The following is a 20,018-nucleotide window of genomic DNA, read 5'->3' as shown; positions in this document are numbered from 1 at the left end:
ATTGTTGTATCTGGGTAATAATAATAATAATAATAATAATACCTGCTACTCATTTCAATAGGGCTCATCTGTGAAGATATTGGTCACCAACAAGGTGAAACTTGTCGAGTGGCTCAGTTCAGATCTCTACATTTTGCAACATGCAGAGTCCGATGGAATTGTTGATACAAGAGTTTATAGACAACTGAAGAATATAGTACAGCCAGAAGATGCTTGCATTCACCTCATCGATACAGTAATCAGTAGAGGAGAGGAAGTTTCATCTCAGTTCCTTAAACTTCTACAAAAAACAGAGATTATCAACACATATCCACAACTCAAGGAATGGGATTCTTCTTTTGCACTGCCAGGTAAAACAATAATAATAAAAATGATTATACAAAAATAAGTGGGTGTAATGTCTACTTTGTTTGACTGATAATTCATTGAAAATATGAAAAGTTTAGATTTTATGTCTCAGTTTGAATTTATTTGAACTGAATTATTTGGTCAGCTGTTGTAAATTACAACAGACAGACAGAGACCCTCATAAAATGGAAATGAGAACACTGCAATTCAAAGATCACAATCATGTCAGTTCCAGGTACATACCCACTCTCTTCACAAGATATCCATAATTCCATAGATACGTTCTTCTTTCAACGTACCATCTTGAGACATCTTAATTATTGTTGTATGTTATCTTTTGTTTAGTGTAAAAATAGATAACAAACTGTTTAAAAGGTTTAAAAGATTGATATTCTTAACGTTTCCCTCACTCTCCTTTCTCTCTTGCAGCCGGCCAGTCGCGAGCGTCAGACAGACAGGAGGAGTTGATCGGGAACGACCCAGGCAGACCCCCGGCGAGTGTGCCGCCAACTCTCAGATTGCCGCCCCCTACTCATCCACCTCTTCTTCCTTCTCACCCTCAGTCGGCTCCAGCCAACCTGCTCCGGATACCGCTGGAACTCATACCGGAAGCGTTCCCCACGCACAAACCACCCAAAGTAGCGGAGCAGACCGAGGAGGACAAGCTGCTCCCCCCAGGTATGTCAGACAACCATGATGTCCTGGTCCTTTGCCCCCCCCAATGGACCAGGTTAACATGGCCGAGTGGGGACCATGACGACGCACATCACCCGGAAAGTGTTCGGCTAAAGGGCTGTACATACTATCTCCGACCATCGAATTTTCGTCGTAAAGTTCCGGCTTTCCGAACTCAAATTCAGGGACTCCCTTTTTTGCAGGCCTTAACCAAGGTGCTTTTTTTTCTGCACGCACACACGCACGCACGCACGCGCGTTGTACTTACTGATGGAAGTTATGAGTATCGTTTATATATATACTCCTATATAGATACTCCTTGTTCAGTGAGACATTACGATGATGGCTTTCCTTATTACATTAGATATTTTACTTTTTAACAAGTGCGAATGTAGAGAACTTAACAAACATAACAAACAAACAACAACAACAACAACACAATGTTTGTTCATATAAACAGATCCTAATTAACAGAAATCTTTCCATTCTATTTGTTCCCTGTATTAAACATTAATACTATTTTTAAATTGCATTACATTTATACTATGCTTGCTAGTTTCAGGCAAACCATTCCACAGCTTCACACCTCTAGAAGAAATACACATACTGTTCATAGTAGTACCAGCACTTTTAAGTTCAGTTCCCCTCTCAGCTTGTATAACATCCCTATATCTAAACCTTTATTGTATGTTGGCAGGGAGCAATGTATGTCTTGGTTTAAAAATTGCAGTTTTATTATTAACCCTTAGATGCATAAGTGGGGTCAAAAATGTCACCAGGGGTTGTAAAAAAAAGTGTTAATATTTTCATATTCCAGGTATTCCTCATAAAACATGTTTGTGACATGAGGCCATTTGCATTTTTATTTATTCTTTCATTCATTTTAAGAAATTGCAGATTTTGTATCACTTCCCCACTCTTCCATGAGTGGGGTAAAAAATGACCCCAATTAAAATCAATGCGTTTTTGCAATAAACTACTTTGCTCTCACACATAACTCTGCCATACTTTTGAAAACGTTAAAACGCTCGCAAGACTTGGGCCTTTTTTCCGCCAATAGGGACGAGCTGTAATTGTTGAAGCCTCGCCCCCTCTGTCTACTAAATTGGGGTCATTTTTACCCCACTCATGGAAGAGTGTAGGTATTGGTAGGTCATGCATCCAAGGGTTAATATGTGCAAGTTAAAAAAGTGCATTTGTGTGTTCATGATATCCGACGTTATTAGCTAATATTAATGTTTGTTCTGCTTTATGTTTATTGGTTGAAGGTTGCTTGTGTAGGTGTTACCCCACACCTCCACACGTAGGTCAGCTATGGTGTAACGGCTCTTGCTGTTATAAGGGTGCAATACAGGGTCTGTTAAAGATGTTTTATCAAGGTAGAAGTGATATCAAATAGAACAATGAGCCAAGGCTTTAATAAAGTGTATTCCTCAGTATGTTGTAATGATGCTACTCATGTCTCCAATGTCTTCAGTGTCTCCATTTGACATCTCAGATCCACCACAGCCTCAGAGGAGACAGTTTTCAAAACGTGAGTACACACACACACACACATACACACACACACACACACACACACACACACACACATGAGCTATAGCTGTTCAAAGATCGCACTTTCGAAGGCTTCCTACAGCGCCACCATTTGGCCGATTGCTGTATAAAATAATAGCACACGTTGCCACTGTAGGCTGAACACATTGATGTTTTTATTTTCATTTTCTCACTAAGTATGTAGGAGTAGAAAGGAACCGAAGTTCCCGTCTACTGTTGACTGACTGATAGATAAATAATGACAATATCTAAAGTGTGCTCGCCTTATAGGCGAGCCCACAATAATGACAATATCTAAAGTATGCTCGCCTTATAGGCGAGCCCACAACAAGAGCAGCTTGGAGGTAAAAGATAACCTACAAAAAGGTTAACTAACACGTATGTATGGATGTTACAGGACAGTGTAGCGGTGTCTAGAGAAGTGGGTAAACAATGCTCTTTCAAAAACATTTCAAGGGGTCATGCTATGCATGAACCTCGCCCTGCTTTAAAAAAATACTTTATGACAATAATGATCATCAATAACAGTGACCCTGAATGCTACTCTACAGTAAATTAATTTCAGCTTAGTCAATTAAGAACATAAATGACTTGTAGGCTTTACCATCAAAACTTGTTAAAAAGTGTCATTTATTTGACCTATGGGACAACACTCTTTAAAACCTATGGTGAGTGATGATGATAAGTCTTAATGTTGGTGTTGTATGTTTTTCAGGCTCTGAAGACTCAAAGCAGAATCGCTACATAGCTGCTGCAGTGTGTGTGGGGCTGGGTCTTCTCCTATTGGCTGGCATCATTATCCTGGTCGTACTCTGTGAGTAGCATTCTATAAACACTATCTTTACTGTTGATGGATGTTGATTGGAATACTTTGGGCTCTATTGTGAGGCAGGTGGAGTGGTGTGAGACATATGCAGTGGACACTGGACAGACGCACATTTAAAATGTCTGTAGGTGCGTTTGTTTTATTGTGCTTGTGTGTTTGGTGTTTCAGGGACTCATGGTGTAAAGTACAGGTGTGGGAGGAGAGGTGTAGTTGACTTACTGATTAGTCAACTAACTTACAGTATATTTGGATCATAGACCAGGGCTGTCAATGTGGTGGTCCTCCGTGAGGCCGTGAGCCAAATACAGTTTGTGAAGAACAGTATGAATCTGCATCTGATCCCAGGACTCGTTTGGTGTCTGCCTCTAAGTCGCTCTGGATTAAGAGCATCTGCTAAATGCCTAAATTGTAATTGTATCATGCAGCTTTGTTGTAGTTGGCCGATAATAGTCAGCAGTTATTATCACTTCACTTCACAATAATAATAATAATAACTAGAGGTTCGCGGCCCGCTCGGGCCGTCTAGAGATCGCGCCTGCTTCGCAGGCGCTCACAGCTACGTTGCAGCAGTGATCCACCCACATCCATCCATCCATCCACATCCATCCACATCCATCCATCCATCCACATCCATCCATCCATCCATCCATCCATCCATCCACGCATCCATCCATCCATCCATCCATCCATCCATCCACATCCATCCATCCATCCACATCCATCCATCCATCCATCCACATCCATCCATCCACATCCATATCCACATCCACATCCATCCACATCCATCCATCCATCCATGCATCCATCCATCCACATACATGCATTCATCCACATCCATCCATCCATCCATCCATCCACATCCATCCATGCATCCATCCATCCATCCACATCCATCCATCCATCCACATGCATCCATCCATCCATCCATCCACATCCATCCATCCATCCACATCCATCCATCCATCCACATCCATCCATCCACATCCATCCATCCATCCACATCCATCCATACATCCATCCACATCCATCCATCCATCCATCCATTCATCCACATCCATCCATCCATCCATCCATCCATCCATCCATCCATCCACATCCATCCATCCATCCACATCCATCCATCCATCCATCCACATCCATCCATCCACATCCATCCATCCATCCATCCATCCATCCATCCATACATACATCCACATCCATCCATCCATCCATCCATCCATCCATCCACATCCATCCATCCATCCATTGAAAGCCATCCATCCATCCATCCATCCATCCAAGCATCCATCCATCCATCCATCCACATCCATGCATCCATCCATCCATGCATCCATCCATCCATCCATCCATCCACATCCATCCATCCATCCATCCATCCATCCATCCACATCCATCCATCCATCCACATCCATCCATCCATCCATCCATCCATCCACATCCATCCATATCCATCCATCCATCCATCCATCCATCCATCCATCCATCCATCCATTCATTCACATCCATCCATCCATCCATCCATCCAAGCATCCATCCATACATCCATGCATCCATCCATCCATCCATCCACATCCATCCATCCATCCATCCACATCCATCCATCCACATCCATCCATCCATCCATCCATCCATCCCTCCATCCCTCCATCCCTCCATCCATCCACATCCATCCATCCATCCATCCATCCATCCACATCCATCCATCCATCCATCCATCCATCCATCCATCCATTCACATCCATCCATCCATCCACATCCATCCATCCATCCATCCATCCATCCATCCATCCACTGACTGTACTGTACTGTACTTTACTGTACCCTACTGTACATCTCTCTCTCTCTCTCTCTCTCTCTCTCTCTCTCTCTCTCTCCATCTGACCCCCCCTTCCCTCTTGAAACCCGATACTTTCGTGATGATAATGACAAACTCACTCTACAGAGGATTGCGCAATAGGTATTGCGTAATAAGCATACAAACACAAACATTCTGTGATTATGAAAAGTAGAGATGCATTTGAAGGTGGAAAAGTTGATGGTCAGCAAGGAATATGCGTTATTGATTTTTGTATTATGTTTTTTAGACAATTGAACAACTGCTGAACGTGGAGTTGCAGATGCACATACATACACACACACTACCCCATTCTGATTAGGTTGTGAGGATAATACATTTTATTTTTAACGCACTTTATATTTGAAACAAATCTCAAAGTGCTACATTAAAATGGCAAAAAACGAAGCAAAAGCAAAACAAAGCCAACAAAAGATTAAAAAAAGGACTAACATGGTAAAAACTGTTAAATCCGTAAATTAAGAACAGTGCACCTATTAAACACATCCCATGGAAGATTTAAAAGCACATTTGGTCACCAAAAAAAGGGTTAAAAGCACAAAGGGCATCCAAAAGGTCCTTCTAGGCAAATGCCTTATTAAAAAGAAAGGTCTTTAGTCCCCTTTTAAAAGTGTCAACTGACTGTGGTGCTCTAACGTGGTCAGGGAGGACATTCCACAGCAGAGGAGCAGCTGAGCAAAAAGCCCTGTCCCCCATAGTATGTAGGTTGGTAATTTTTCCCTTGAGTGAGTTCTCCCAGATGTGCATTCATCAACCTGTCTATCCCAGAGTGAGTATAGGTTGGTCTCAAAGCTACTGTACCACAAACTGTAAAGGCTTTGGAAGATGGCGGAATGCATCTGCTGCCAACAGGGAGCCATCGGGAGCTTGTCGGCAAGAGATGCTTGCCGACGATAAAGCCGCCGGGACCGTTGATGAGAAACTGGACTTTTTCAGTCTTTTTTACGTCTTTTTCTAGGAGTCGGTAGAATTGAGGGGGTTGTAGAGTGGACCTTTAGTTTGCTACTGCTGCAGAAAAAGCCTAAATAAGCCAGAGCAATTTCCACGTCGCACATTTGAACTAGACAACTACATATCAATCTCAACTCTCAATTCCTATACCAATCGAGCAGTTTAGGTACCATCGGTCGGACTAGTGGGATGTCAGAACAATAACATGCCACTGTTTTCATTTGCCAAGTTTCTGGAAGAAATTGTGTGTTTTTTAAACAAATAGCCTATGCTACAAGGGTGCCAATTCTTTTGTCCACAACTGTACAGTATCTGTTCCTTTGTCTGAAGAAGAAGCCTGATTAAGACCTAAGCGGTAGAAGCATTGTGCCTTAATAAAAATGATTATCCGGCTTGTTTGAATGCTTGATTCTGATTGGTCAATCGCTGAAATCAGAGGTCTGATATTCCCCAATAACAGACAACTCCGCTCTATAACAGACCACTGCCTAATCACCGTGTCGCGGTGGGGGGGGGGGGGGGGGACGCCCAGCGCAACACTTGTGGAACACTTTCAACTGTCTGTAAACAAGGAAATACTTTGTTTTGTTTTTAGTTTTGAGTCAAATTATTAATTTTATATTTAGCAGCCGGGTAATAAGCGTGATAATGAATGGCTCCTTGGGGATTGACGGTACATAACAGGGGATTGACGGTACATAACATAAGTTATCAGGCTGTCGGTCTGTTATGTACCGTCAATCCCCGCGGAGCCATTCATTATCACTTACTTACGTTTTGGGAGCTTGAAAGCAGTTTGCAGTGTTTTATATCTTCTTTGATTCTCGCCTTGATGCCTTGATGTCCAGCCCTGGCCTAAACACAGACATTAGATGTGCACACAATCATTTCTGTGGCTGAAGGATCTTTCAAGTGAAGGAGAATTTAAGTTTTCCAGACAAACATTGAGTCTTGTACTTTACTTCAGTTGGATTGGATGTTGCAACAGCTGTGTGATAAACAGCTTGACGAGACATACGGTACTTTCATTTGTCTTTGGGTACGCTACTCATTGTCATGAGAAACCATTTCCCATTTTTTCCCATTTCCTCTATTTTTTTATCTACATTATAAGGCCGGATTTACACTGCAGTAAAATCCAGCCCAAATCCGATTCTCAAATCCGATCTTTTGGCCCGACTTTTCACACTGCATTTCCAAGTGACCAGATCTGATCTGTGCGTTCAGACTGATTTTAACAGTGGCAGCCCATAGCTGCCCTGCGTCTACATATCTGCTTTGGTTACCGTGGTCACGACGTAGGCGTCTTTACGTTACATCACAACAATGACGCTAGTTGATTACGTTCAGGAAATGCGACATAACAGACAGGCGACAACAAAAACAAGCACGTTACAATATTGTTTTTCTCCTTTATTTTCTTTGCTCTTGAGTTTCGCGCTTCTCTCTGGTTTTATCTATATAGCTCACGTGTTTTCTGTCTTCTCTCTTGTTTTTCTCATGTGCTCAGCGCCGCGCTGTAATGTAATCAAATAGTAAATACTTGCGTTCTGTAATGACGTCATTCGGAGCTCCGCCCTTGGGTCGCAAGTGACGTTTGGACAGTTTGATGTGACTTGCATGTGACTTGCGTATAACTCTATGGGGTGGATGTGGTTACTGCTTTCAGACTGAGACAGATGTCCTGATCGGATCTGATTTGAAACCACCTCTGGATGTGGTTTCTAGAAATCGGATTTCATGTGACCTGCATGTGACCTGTCTGCATTTAGAATGTTTAAAAAATATCGGATTCCACTGATGTGACACAGATCTGATTCAGGCTAGATTTCGGTGGCAGTGTAAATCAGGCCTAAGAGTGTTTGTCTGTGCGTCTGTGTGTACCTGAAGCTAATCTGTGTACATGGAGCTTTGTATTTGGTAAGCCATTTGTACATTTTAACAGACCGAATATTTTCTTAAAGTCTAACTAATCTCTGAATCTTTCTACCTTTGAAGGTCTGGGCGTCAGCGTGGGCAGTTTAGGTGAGTCTCTACAGGTTATGGTGATTAGGTGATTAAATGGAATGTTTAAATATACAATATTAGATTTTGATAGGGCTTTTACCATCATTAAACACCAACATCAACACAGATTTGTTGCACGCTTACATGCAAGCCTTACATGGACCTTTGGGCCCCCGCCCAAAGGTCCACAATGAAAACAAACATGGCTTTTTGGGCCTTTTGAGATAATAAGTGCATCAAATTGTTGTTGCATCAAACAATCACACAAACTTGTGCCACGTTTCTGTGTTTCAGCCTCTTCGTCCATGCTGGGATGTTACTTCACCAACTGGGCCCAATACAGACCTGGACATGGGAAGTTTTTACCTGCCAACATCGATCCCAACCTCTGCACCCACCTGTTCTATGCCTTTGCTGTGATAAATGATGCCAATGAGCTGGTAACCTCTGAATGGAATGATGAGACACTCTATAAGTCCTTTAACGGACTTAAAGACAGGTTGGTCTTTGCATAGTTAAAAAAAATAAAAAAATAAAAAATAAAGATAAAAAACTAAACTCACAATGCTTGAGACCTTGATGATAATTTGAAAGATGTTGATGATTAGACCTATAATCAGTGGTGGAATTCAAAATGTACTTGCAGAATAGCAGATCTGCAAGCTCACAACGCGTCGCAATGCGACACATTGTGAGCTTGTAGATCGGCTATTTTCAAATAGCCTAGGTATAAAATAGGGCTAAAGTGGATTCATGTATTTTTTATAATATAATCATCTGTAAAGTAACTCGTAACTAAGGTTTACAAATAATTGTAGTGGAGTAAAAGTACAAAATGTTGATCCGAGATGTAGTGGAGTAGAAGTAAAAGTATTGGAAATTGGAAATACTCAAGTACAAATAGCCTATGTCAAAATTCTACCAAAGTACAGTACTTAAGTAAATGTACTTTTCACCACTGCCTATAATGTCACTTTAAGCAGGGTTAAAGAGAGGTTGGTCCTTTGTCCCCACCATATGGAATGCGGCACATGTTAGTCATGAATTGCTATTGATTGATTGATTGATTGATTGAATACTTTATTAAAGGTTTGCATAGGAAAATGTATAGGACAGTACAGTTCATTGGTATACGGTCAACTAAAAGGATAAACACCATGTAAGTGCAGTTTGTCGGTTCCAAACAAACCTCCTAAACAAACCCACTGATGTACCTAGAATCCTATAAGCACACATTGATTGTCCACACAGCAACTTGACGTTCTGTCTTGCATTTTTAATTCACCAATATAAAGTGCATATAGGCCTACAAACAGGTTTTCGGGTTATGGCATAGTTCTCTCCACTGTGGCTCTGGCATTGATAAAAAAAACATTTGTCCACCCAGGTGCATGCCTTCCCTCATTACTTGGGTCTACTTCAGCCTTTGCTGCCGGTCAATCAATTAGACCTGGGAGAGGCTTGCCCTTGGTGCCTAAATCAGCTAATAAATCACTTATCTAACTAATATAACTAATAAGCCAAATAATACAAAATAACCACAACTATAATAATGAAAATAATAACAATAAACTAACATACAAAAGCAGTGCAATGGATTCTACACACCGCAAGAAATGGGCTTGTTTAAAATGGGATCCCTTTTTTTTCTCAATTCATACAACGTTAAATGACAGACAAACAACACTGTAGGCTACTATGCAAAAAATAGCATCAGTCAGAAAACTAAATAAAATCAATTGTATTTACAGTAAAAAGGTCAGGGGGGGTAGGATAGGCTTTGTCTTTTTCACCAGTTTCGGGTTGCAGCCGCCTGTAAGTGACTTTTCAGAGGTGTTTTAAAGGAGGGTAGGGATGTACACAGTTTTAAGGCCGTCGGTTGGGCATTCCGTCGGTTGGGCATTCATTTTTGCGGCATAGCTGGAGAACAAATTTGACTCTTTGTTTGAGCCAAATCTGTGTTGGACGTGATTTGTGGAGCTGCCTCTGATGTTGCAATTGTGTACACATCCTTGATATTTTGTAGGTATTTTGTCAGGTACATCTTAGTGGTGTCATGTATCTTGTACACCAGGCCCATTTCAAGATGCTGTACTCTTGTCAGCTAATGAGTCGCTGCGATACCATATGTGGACTTAATAGTAAAAAATGGGTTGAATGAGTGCTCTTGCTAGAGTTCTTATACTGACCAGCGGGCGATCCAGTGCAAAAAAAACTAAAAAACAAAAACAAAAGAAAAACAAGTTATTTTGTAGATTACCTTTGAAGTCATTTGGGCACTGGAAAGATTTGCCTCTAGGATGCAACCTTAGGGAAGATAACCATTTCTGCTGAACTGTGCTTTGTATTTTCTCATAGGAATCCTAATCTCAAAACACTGTTGTCGGTTGGTGGATACCATTTTGGCTCCGAAAAGTGAGACACTTGATATTATATGCTCCACATACATTCACTATTCAGTCATGACATACTCTATTGACAACCTTACAACCTTAATGCATCCATGTATTCCTGTTTCAGATTCAGCAGAATGGTGTCAACTCCGGGCAACAGAAGTACGTTCATCAGGTCCTCCATCGCTCTGCTGACAAAACATGGCTTTGACGGTCTAGACCTGAACTGGGAATATCCAGGATCGCGAGGAAGTCCTGCTGGGGACAAGCAGAGGTTCACTTCGTTGTGCAAGGTCAGATCCACAGTTCACTTCAGCCACTGTCAGGAACGTACGTACGTACAGTATGTCTTGTTTTTACCGCGTAAAGACGATTTTCACAATCGGTTAGTGTGATCAATATGTGTTTGTGGCCATTGATCCACGCAATTAATTGAATTACAGTAGATGGACCCTAGCATTCTGGGCTTGTCATCATAACATTTGGCATTTGGAAAACTATAAGTATATGGTTTAAGTGGTTAATCCATAAGATTTTGTTTGTCATGTTTTTTAACAGAATGTTTTACTTTGAAATATTTATGCATCTGTCAAAAACAGAACTTTTCATTCTAGGTGAAAATCATTCACGTTTTGGTGAGGATGAATCGTCTCACTAGGCTTGTTTCATGTATAACACAGTGTCTGTACAACTTAGGAACTGCGACGGGCCTATGAGACGGAGGGAGCAGCCACTGGTCGTCCCAGACTCATGCTTACTGCCGCAGTGGCAGCTGGGAAACCAACCATCGACGCTGGTTATGAAATAGCAGAGATTTCTAGGTATGTATGAGACGAGTTAAAAAGATTCGAAGTCTGGACGTGGGTGAACCGACATCTCACTTCCATTTCCTCAGGTACCTGGACATGATCAACGTGATGACGTACGACTTCCATGGCTCATGGGAGCAAGTCACGGGCCATAACAGTCCTCTGTACAAGGGCTCCCAAGACACTGCAGAAAACATTTACTTCAATACAGTGAGAATTCACCTTTGCTTGCGTTTGTATTCATCTAAATATGAGCCCACCTTGAGCCCGCAGTCCGAAAATGGCTGACCTATACCAGCTGACAAGGCGTCGCATCACGCAGTGCGCTGTGAGCTTGTAGGGAGTCAATTTGAACCCTAACCCTTTTCCCTTCCTGTCCAACTCTTTTGCTCCCCGAAGGACTTTGCCATGAAGTATTATCGTGATAATGGAGCGCCTGCGGAGAAGCTCAGCCTGGGGGTTGGAACCTATGGGCGAGCGTTTCGCCTCTCCTCTCAGTCCACTGCTGTTGGGGCCCCTGTCAGCGATCCTGCCGCTGCCGGGCCCTTCACCAGAGAGGGAGGCTTCTGGTCCTACTATGAGGTAAAGCTTGAGGGTCTTCAATGTTTTCAGGCCAAGGACCCCTTAGTTGAGAGAGAGATGAAGCAGGGACCCCCAGAACCTGTTCATAGATTATCATTTCATCGTTTGACAGCACAATCATCAGTGTATTTTGGATTCATGTCAATTTGTGTTTTCAGATATTTAACCACTTGAACGGTCAATACATAATAAACTTGACCTTTCACTCTGTACTTATTGTGCTCTTTTCCCCCTCCACACCAAACCTCTTTGCCGAGAATAGCCGATATACAAGGCGTTGTGAGCTTGTAGATCTGCTATTTTTGGCTCAAGTCCTCAGAATATGGACACTAGGGTTCAAGTGGTTAATATAAGAAGAGAAAAAGGTTTCTCACAAAGATTTGGAGGCCCCACTGTAGTAACTCTGAGGATCCCCTAGGGGTCCCAGACCCCCTGTTGAAGACCCTTGAGGTAAAGAAATGCATGAATAACAGAGCAGGTAAACTTACTGCTGTTAGATGCAGTCAAACAGCACCTTGAACGCAAGGAGTACTGAATGCCTGTCGACATCAGGGACGGATTAACCCCCGCGAGGGCCCTGGGGCCAATCCTTTTTAGGGCCATCCCACCCCCCACCGTAACCCCCCTTCCCTCCAGAAAACGCACTACCCTGCTCAGATTTTAAGGCATGATGATCATGTGTGGGACAAGAAAGCGCCTGTAGACTACAGAGCCTCACATTCCACACATTTGATATTTGATCAACTTATACATTTTATTTTAGTAAATTGTCGATGACCGCACCGGTTTGGGTTAGGTTTAGGCATAGTGGTTAACATTCACTAGGTTAGCATTCACCAGCGTCGGCAGGTTAGCAGTTCACCAGGTTAACATTCACTTGCGTCGAACAAATGGAACATCGAACAAATGCTATGTTGCAATATCGACACGCTTCCATACCGTACATGCCACATAGACAGGCTGCTTACATATAGCCTACATGCGACAGACAGGCTCTTGATATACATGATTCGCGACACAAACAGCTGTCGACATACATGTGAAACATACTGTACTGTAGTTATGTACGGAAGTCTGGAGGACACACAGATCAATGTACACTTGGTTTGTGTCCAGGAGAAGATGGATTTGGGCCAGTTTGGAGCCCCCCCCCCCCCAACTATTGTGGGGGAAAGTGGCTTATTTAACCAAAAGCTTTGATGTGGGGAATACAAAATGTATTTACTTGATTGTTATTTATAAGGTATAATCTGGATATTCCACAGATTTGCTCATTTCTTCATGGGACCTCTGTCACGTGGATCTCGGACCAGAAAGTCCCATACGCTTCCAAAGGAAACCAATGGGTTGGGTTTGACAACAAGGCCAGCATTGAGACCAAGGTGATCGATTGTCTGTTTCTATACGTTCTGTGGTGCAGCAAATTAACTTTACAACTCACAGATCGTGATCCTTCGTGCAGTATTTTTTTTTTTTACAGCAAATTTAGATATAGTTTTAGTCAATATCTTGAATTAAATTGCATTAGTTTTAGTAATATCCAGGCAGACTATTTTTTGGTTAATCTGGTTTTAGTTGACTTAATATCAAACAACTTTAGTTGACTAAATCTACAGTTAATTTAGTCGCCTAAAATGTATTTTGGCGGGCCTTGATGGTGTCGTAGTGATTGATTTTACACTTATTTGCATGCTGAAAATATCCGAACTACCAGTAAGCGACCATCAGGTCACAGTATACACAAAGAGGCCTGTAAGTGGCATTGGTTCCACCCACAAGTGTGTACGACAAACGGTTAATGAGTAAAGCCAAATAAAGTTTGGGCCAATCAGAGGAGGGGGTGGGGCAAAGTTAAACCAGTTAAGGTGAAGGACTGTTGGAGCAGCAGGAGTCGGTGGTCCCCGGGAATTCCCCGTGAGTAGCCCAGTTGGGGTGTTGATTTGGACATTATTGCACTATTTGGCGGCGGTGGCAGGGGGTCCCTGGGGGTGCCTGGGGGTCCGTGGAGGTCCGGGGGTCCTGAAGGTTGTGGTTTGGCAGGCAAGGAGTGTGTGTGGAAAATTTCACATGGATAGGGGCAACGATGGCGGAGATATGAGTAGGGCAAAAGTGTGACATGACGTGACGTGACGTGACGTGACAAGACAAGACAGACAGACTGACTGACTGACTGACTGACTGACTGACTGACTGACTGACTGACGGACGGACTGACAGACAGCCGGTGGAGGTTTTGATAGTAAATGCGACCTGGCGGTCGCAACAAGCTAACAACGTGTCGCACCGCGACTTGTTTTGAGCTTGTAGATCTGCTATTTCCAGAGTGCAACACCCGAGCACTGGATCTCCTCTCCACTAGTCCCTCCCATAATTTGTTTTACTCTCGTTTTTATTTGTTGATGAATTTATCAATATATTTAGTCCCAGTTTTACTCCTCATAGCTTAGTTTTTGTATAGTAGTTATTTTGTTTTTGTCAGTGAAAAAAAGATAGTCAACAAACATTTTTCGTTGTTGACATTTTAGTTTTAGTTGACAAAATCAACACTACCTTTGTAACAATTGCAATGCCTTATGAGTAAATAGTGATGTGTTTGTTCTTCCTCGTTTCCTCAGGCCCGCTACATAAAAGACAATAGGTTTGGGGGAGCGTTTGTATGGGCTCTGGACCTTGATGACTTTGCAGGAGAGTTCTGCAGCCAGGGCAGCTATCCTCTCATCACTCACCTGAAATCTCTTCTCAATTCAGGGAAGTAATTAAACATCAAACAATGTCATTCTATGATGATGTTGTTGATGATGATGATACACTTAAAGGTAGGATAAGTACTACGATTTACTACGAGTACTACGATCTCCCTCCCCCTCCACCTACAACTGCAAGGGTAGAAACGCCATCTCCAACCAAAGGGCTTGCTGACACAACTCCAAGGGTAGAAACACCATCTAAGGGTAGAAACGCCATCTCCAACCAAAGGGCTTGCTGACACAACTACAAAAACGCCATCCCCAACCAAAGGGCCTGCTGACACAAGAGTAGAAACGCCATCTCCAACCAAAGGGCTCGCTGACACAACTACAAGGGTAGAAACGCCATCTCCAACCAAAGGGCTTGCTGACACAACTACAAGGGTAGAAACGCCATCTCCAACCAAAGGGCCTGCTGACACAAGAGTAGAAACGCCATCTCCAACCAAAGGGCTCGCTGACACAACTACAACTGCAACCAACAATAGTGCTTCCTTTTGTGCAGGCAGGGCAGATGGAGTTTATGCCAAGCCTGATACCCCAGGGTCTTATTACAACTGTGGACATGGCATCACTCACATCCAACACTGTCCCGGAGGTTTAGTTTTTCGAGGCAGTTGCAAGTGTTGCGGCTGGCCTTAATAATGGGAAGCACATCATTGTCATGCATCCTGATAAGCACTTGGAATTGACCGAATTCACGTTACACAACTTCCTGGTGCTGACGTCACGGTTGAAGGGGAAAACCCATAGAAAGCCCATAGAGTTAACACAGAAATCGCAGATTTAATGCAATTTCCGAATAGAAAAGTATAAAATACGGCTAGTATGATAAAGAACACAAGATAGTAAAAGGCACAAAGCGTTTTAATTTACTTTACCGTTCGAAATAATGATTTGTTGGCTTTTAAGTCCAGCAATTTCTGTGTTATTTTACCCTTCAAAGCTGACGTCAGCTCCAGGAAGTTGCTGAGAAATTTGCTGAGTGCGCATGCGTGGGCGGGCCGTGAATAGGGTCTATTGTAGGAGTTGAGGCATTACATTTTATTTGACTCTGTAATGTATCGCATTGTGAGGTGTTGTGAGCTGAAGATTGTGTATTAAGTTTTTGCCTCATTCTTATATGTGTTATATTTGACAATCTGGCCAATTTCACCAATTTTAGTACTTTGATAGTAGTTGATACTCTTTGATGTAATAATTCCCTTTTGCTTTCTTTTTAGGTATTAAGAATGTCCTAAAAGTCCTTATCTTGTCACTTCACTGTGGACCCCGTAATATTTGTTGGGGGGTTCAGCATTATTTGGACAGAAAAATAAAATATGTGTATCTGTTACGACAGCGCAATCTAGAACAAGAACACCGTAATTTGGTGGCACATGGTGAAAAAAAAGTACATGGTAGAAGTAGCCAAGTCCATCTATACTATAATTTTGCGAATGTCTGAGTGAGTGAGTGTCTGTCTGTCTGTCTGTCTGAAACAGCGTTTCTCCTCAGTGGCTGGAGCAATTGATCTGAAATCGCATCACCATTAGCATATGAACACACCTGACATAACTGTGAAGCCCGTTTGTCACTTTCACAAATCATATACTGTATATTAGCATTTTTATGGTGTATCTACTATCTATTCTGCATCTAGCTTGAGGCACATCTATTCTGCATCTAGCATGAGGCAACATGTTTAACCAGCTCTCTCTCTGTGTGTGTGTGTGTGTGTGTGTGTGTGTGTGTGTGTGTGTGTGTGTGTGTGTGTGTGTGTGTGTGTGTGTGTGTGTGCAGGCAGGCGGGGAGGGGGGGGGGGGGGTAGCCATTAAACGAAACGGGTATTTCTTACATTGATGCTCCTACATATTATCATGCAAGCACCAGTTAAAGTTACTTTCCATCCCTCATATACTGTATGCACAGTGCACATCCCATAACCCACACACTGCACATCATTTTGGAGCTCATATCTTTGAACGGGTAAGGGCTAGTTTTACTAATAGTGTCAAAGATGCCAAAAAATGGGACAGGGAGGATCATAATGCTATAGAGCCTCTGGCGTGTAAATCCCTAATTCCCTTCAAAACCGCTCTGACTACTACTCAAAACTGGTAACAGAAACAGCCTAACTATACCTCCCCCTGACCCTTCTATTGTAAATACCATTTATTTTGCATTGTATTTTACGACTTCTCTGATATCTTCTGCATAGTACTGTGTTCTGTCTGTCATACAGTGTTATGAGTAAAAATAAGGATCTCAATGTAAATAAGCTGTGTCCATGACTGTCATGAACCTGTACCTTTTCCTATGCAAACTTCTAATAAATACTTAAATCAATCAATCAATCAATCAATCAATCAAGTCACAGTGTTTTGACAGCACACTTCAAGGATACATGAATTGACATGGTGTTTTGCACACATTCATACCCTCCCACACATGACTCTTGTTCTCTCTCTCTCTCTCTCTCTCTCTCTCTCTCTCTCTCTCTCTCTCTCTCTCTCTCTCTCTCTCTCTCTCTCTATCACACACACACACACACACACACACACACACACACACACACACACACACACACACACACACACACACACACACACACACACACACACACACAACTCTATTTCTCTCTCTCAAGCCTCTAGGTTTGTTTTGAGGTGTCGTGGAACTCATCACTGCCTCATGTCATGTGCAACTAGCTCAATTGGTGATGATCATTTTGGGGGGTCCCCAGATTATTTCACAGTCAAAGTTGGTGACAATGTTTTCACAAGAAAATATTAAATTACCTATTTGAAAATCTTTCCAGTGACAAAATGGCAATGGCACTCATTTAACCCCACTATGACTAGTGGCCGGGCCGATGACCCGGGCTTAGTTTATAAGATTACATTCAAAAAGACCAATCACAGATTCTTGATACAAGTGACAATAAAAGATGGGCTGACAAGGATTTTCCCCAAGAGTACAAGACTGTATCAAAATAGTAGTTAAAACAACAATTAAAACTAGAAATACTGTTCCTATGAAACAGTGTGGGCTCGCATTGAACACCGTGTATGGGCATAAAAGTCTACCCAACGGGAACTCCAACATGGATCACCATATATGGGCATAAAGATCTGCCCAACGGGCACTCCAACATTACCTGTGATACTCCTAGGTCAAACTAGGGGGTTTCAATTATTCTGAATCCATTGCAAGCATCTGTTTTGCACGAAAAACATTCCGTGGGCTAAAAACGGAAACGGCCCCACAAGACTATGGTTTAGTGATGAAAAGTGATGAGTCATCACTTTTCACACTTTTGATGGGGCCGTTTTTGCCCAAGGAATGTTTTTTTTTTTGTGCAAAACAAATGCTTGCAATGGATTCAGAAAACCCTAGTTTGACCCCTCATATGCTACTTAAAGATTTCTTTTTTTCTTTTTCTTCCCTGTATAGTAAAAAGTTAATGGGACACCAACTCTAGTGGCTGAGTGATAACACCAATTTAGTGTCTAAGAAAGGGTTATCATACCAAAATATAATCTACAGATATAGAGCTTTTCAAAAATGCATGGTAACCTTTGCCACCTTTCAGAGACCGACATCTCGTATGGCCCATTAGTTAGGTAAAGTTAGCAGAAAGTTAAAGCATTCTGGGAACTAAATCAAAATCAATATCTTTCTCCACAAATGTGTTCATAAAGGTGTCAACTATCACCTCTGAACTTTCTCAATCACAACTCCCTTGGGGAACTTTGTGGGAGCCAATCAAAGTTGGGGGTATCCCGTGGGCCTGGGATTAAAGGGGGAAAAAAATAAAGAATGGCCAATATGAGCGTATGAGGTGTGTAATTAGGGTATTTGGGGGCTGCTGAATCCATTCCAACCATTAGTTATCAGTAGAAATGACTCCTTGGCCATAAAATAGGCCACAACAAACTACCTTTTTGTGTCCACAAGACATAATATTGTCAATAAAAAAATGGTTGGAGTAGGGTTTGAATTCATGACAACTATTCAAGATCAGGTGGGTAAGCGCACATCATGACACACATGATAACATAATACAATCTGACAAGGAACACTCAAAAGGGTTTAAAGCATAGGGACTAACAGGACACAGGTGAACTCGAATGACATGATTGCCTAAGCCTTAGCCAATTAGGCCTATTTTATGGCCAAGGAGTCATTTAAACTGAAAACTAATGGTTGGAATGGATTCAGCAGCCCAAAAATACCCTAATTACACACCCCATATGCTCATATTGGCATTTTTTTCATTTTATCCCCTTTCATCCCAGGCCCAGGTATCCCGATACCCCCAACTTTGATTGGTTCCCACAAAGTTCCCCAAGGGAGTTGTGATTGAGAAAGTTCAGAGGTGATAGTTGACACCTTTATGAACACATTTGTGAAGAAATATATTGATTTTGATTTAGTTCCCAGATTGGTTTAACTTTTGGCTAACTTTACCTAACTGCATGGGCGACAGGTTTCTGCCTGACATCAACAATATTGAACACTCCCCCCTTCATACTCTTCATTCACAATGGCTTGAATGAGGACCTACATTTACTGTACGTTAACCCTTAAGTGCTGTTCGGGTCATTTTGACCCGTTTTACATTTTCATTTGGAAAAAAAAGGTAGAAGTTAAAGATGTTTCCACTTGAAACTCACTGGCCTTAAAGATTCCTCTGAGATGAACATGTAAAAAAAATATTTTTGCACTACACCCATGCTACACCCCCCTCATATTTTTTGAACCTTAAGTGCTGTTCGGGTCATTTTGACCCGGTAGCACAGAAATACACAGTATTATGCCAAAACACAGACACACAGTCACCCCCACTTCTAACACCCCCCTTCCGAAGCCCCATTCCGAACCCTCCCCCCCTTCCTATAAGCATGAGCAATATTGCCCAGTATTAAATGAAGTAGTTTTTTTACATGGATTTCAGCTAAATCAGTAAAAACGCCTAGCTCTTTCAGTGTTTAATGTGATATAGCAAAGCAGAAATGCAAACATTTACCAAATATATCATATGAATTGTTTGGTATTGAGTCAAAGTCAATGTATCATGATGATTTGTTAAGTTAAAATTTATATTAGTGTTGTTTTTTTTAAACCAAATATCCACCGGGTCAAAATGACCCGAACAGAACGAAGGTGTAGTGAATCTGAACAGAACTTAAGGGTTAATGTCATTTGTCCTGTTTTGTGCTTCATTCATTAATGTATTCATTTATCTATCCATCTTGATGTACTGTAGTAACCTTCAATATGTCT

General features: G+C 41.9%; 1 protein-coding gene across 1 annotated transcript; it reads left to right on the top strand.

Moving 5' to 3' along the window:
- Positions 1–570: 570 nt before the first annotated feature.
- LOC308300778 (chitinase-3-like protein 1) lies at positions 571–14,759 on the top strand (the record flags this gene model as incomplete). Its single annotated transcript, XM_080744679.1, has 12 exons — positions 571–583; positions 778–1,026; positions 3,296–3,394; positions 8,211–8,237; positions 8,514–8,718; positions 10,578–10,634; positions 10,740–10,905; positions 11,309–11,433; positions 11,508–11,631; positions 11,821–12,003; positions 13,269–13,385; positions 14,619–14,759. The coding sequence occupies 12 exons, from the start codon at positions 571–573 to the stop codon at positions 14,757–14,759; spliced, it is 1,506 nt and encodes a 501-aa protein (XP_080600805.1).
- Between the last annotated feature and the right edge of the window lie 5,259 nt (positions 14,760–20,018).

Source organism: Nannobrachium achirus (assembly GCF_963921795.1).
Source record: "Nannobrachium achirus genome assembly, chromosome: 16".
NCBI lineage: Eukaryota > Metazoa > Chordata > Actinopteri > Myctophiformes > Myctophidae > Nannobrachium > Nannobrachium achirus.
This window is presented reverse-complemented; position numbering and strand designations above follow the sequence as displayed.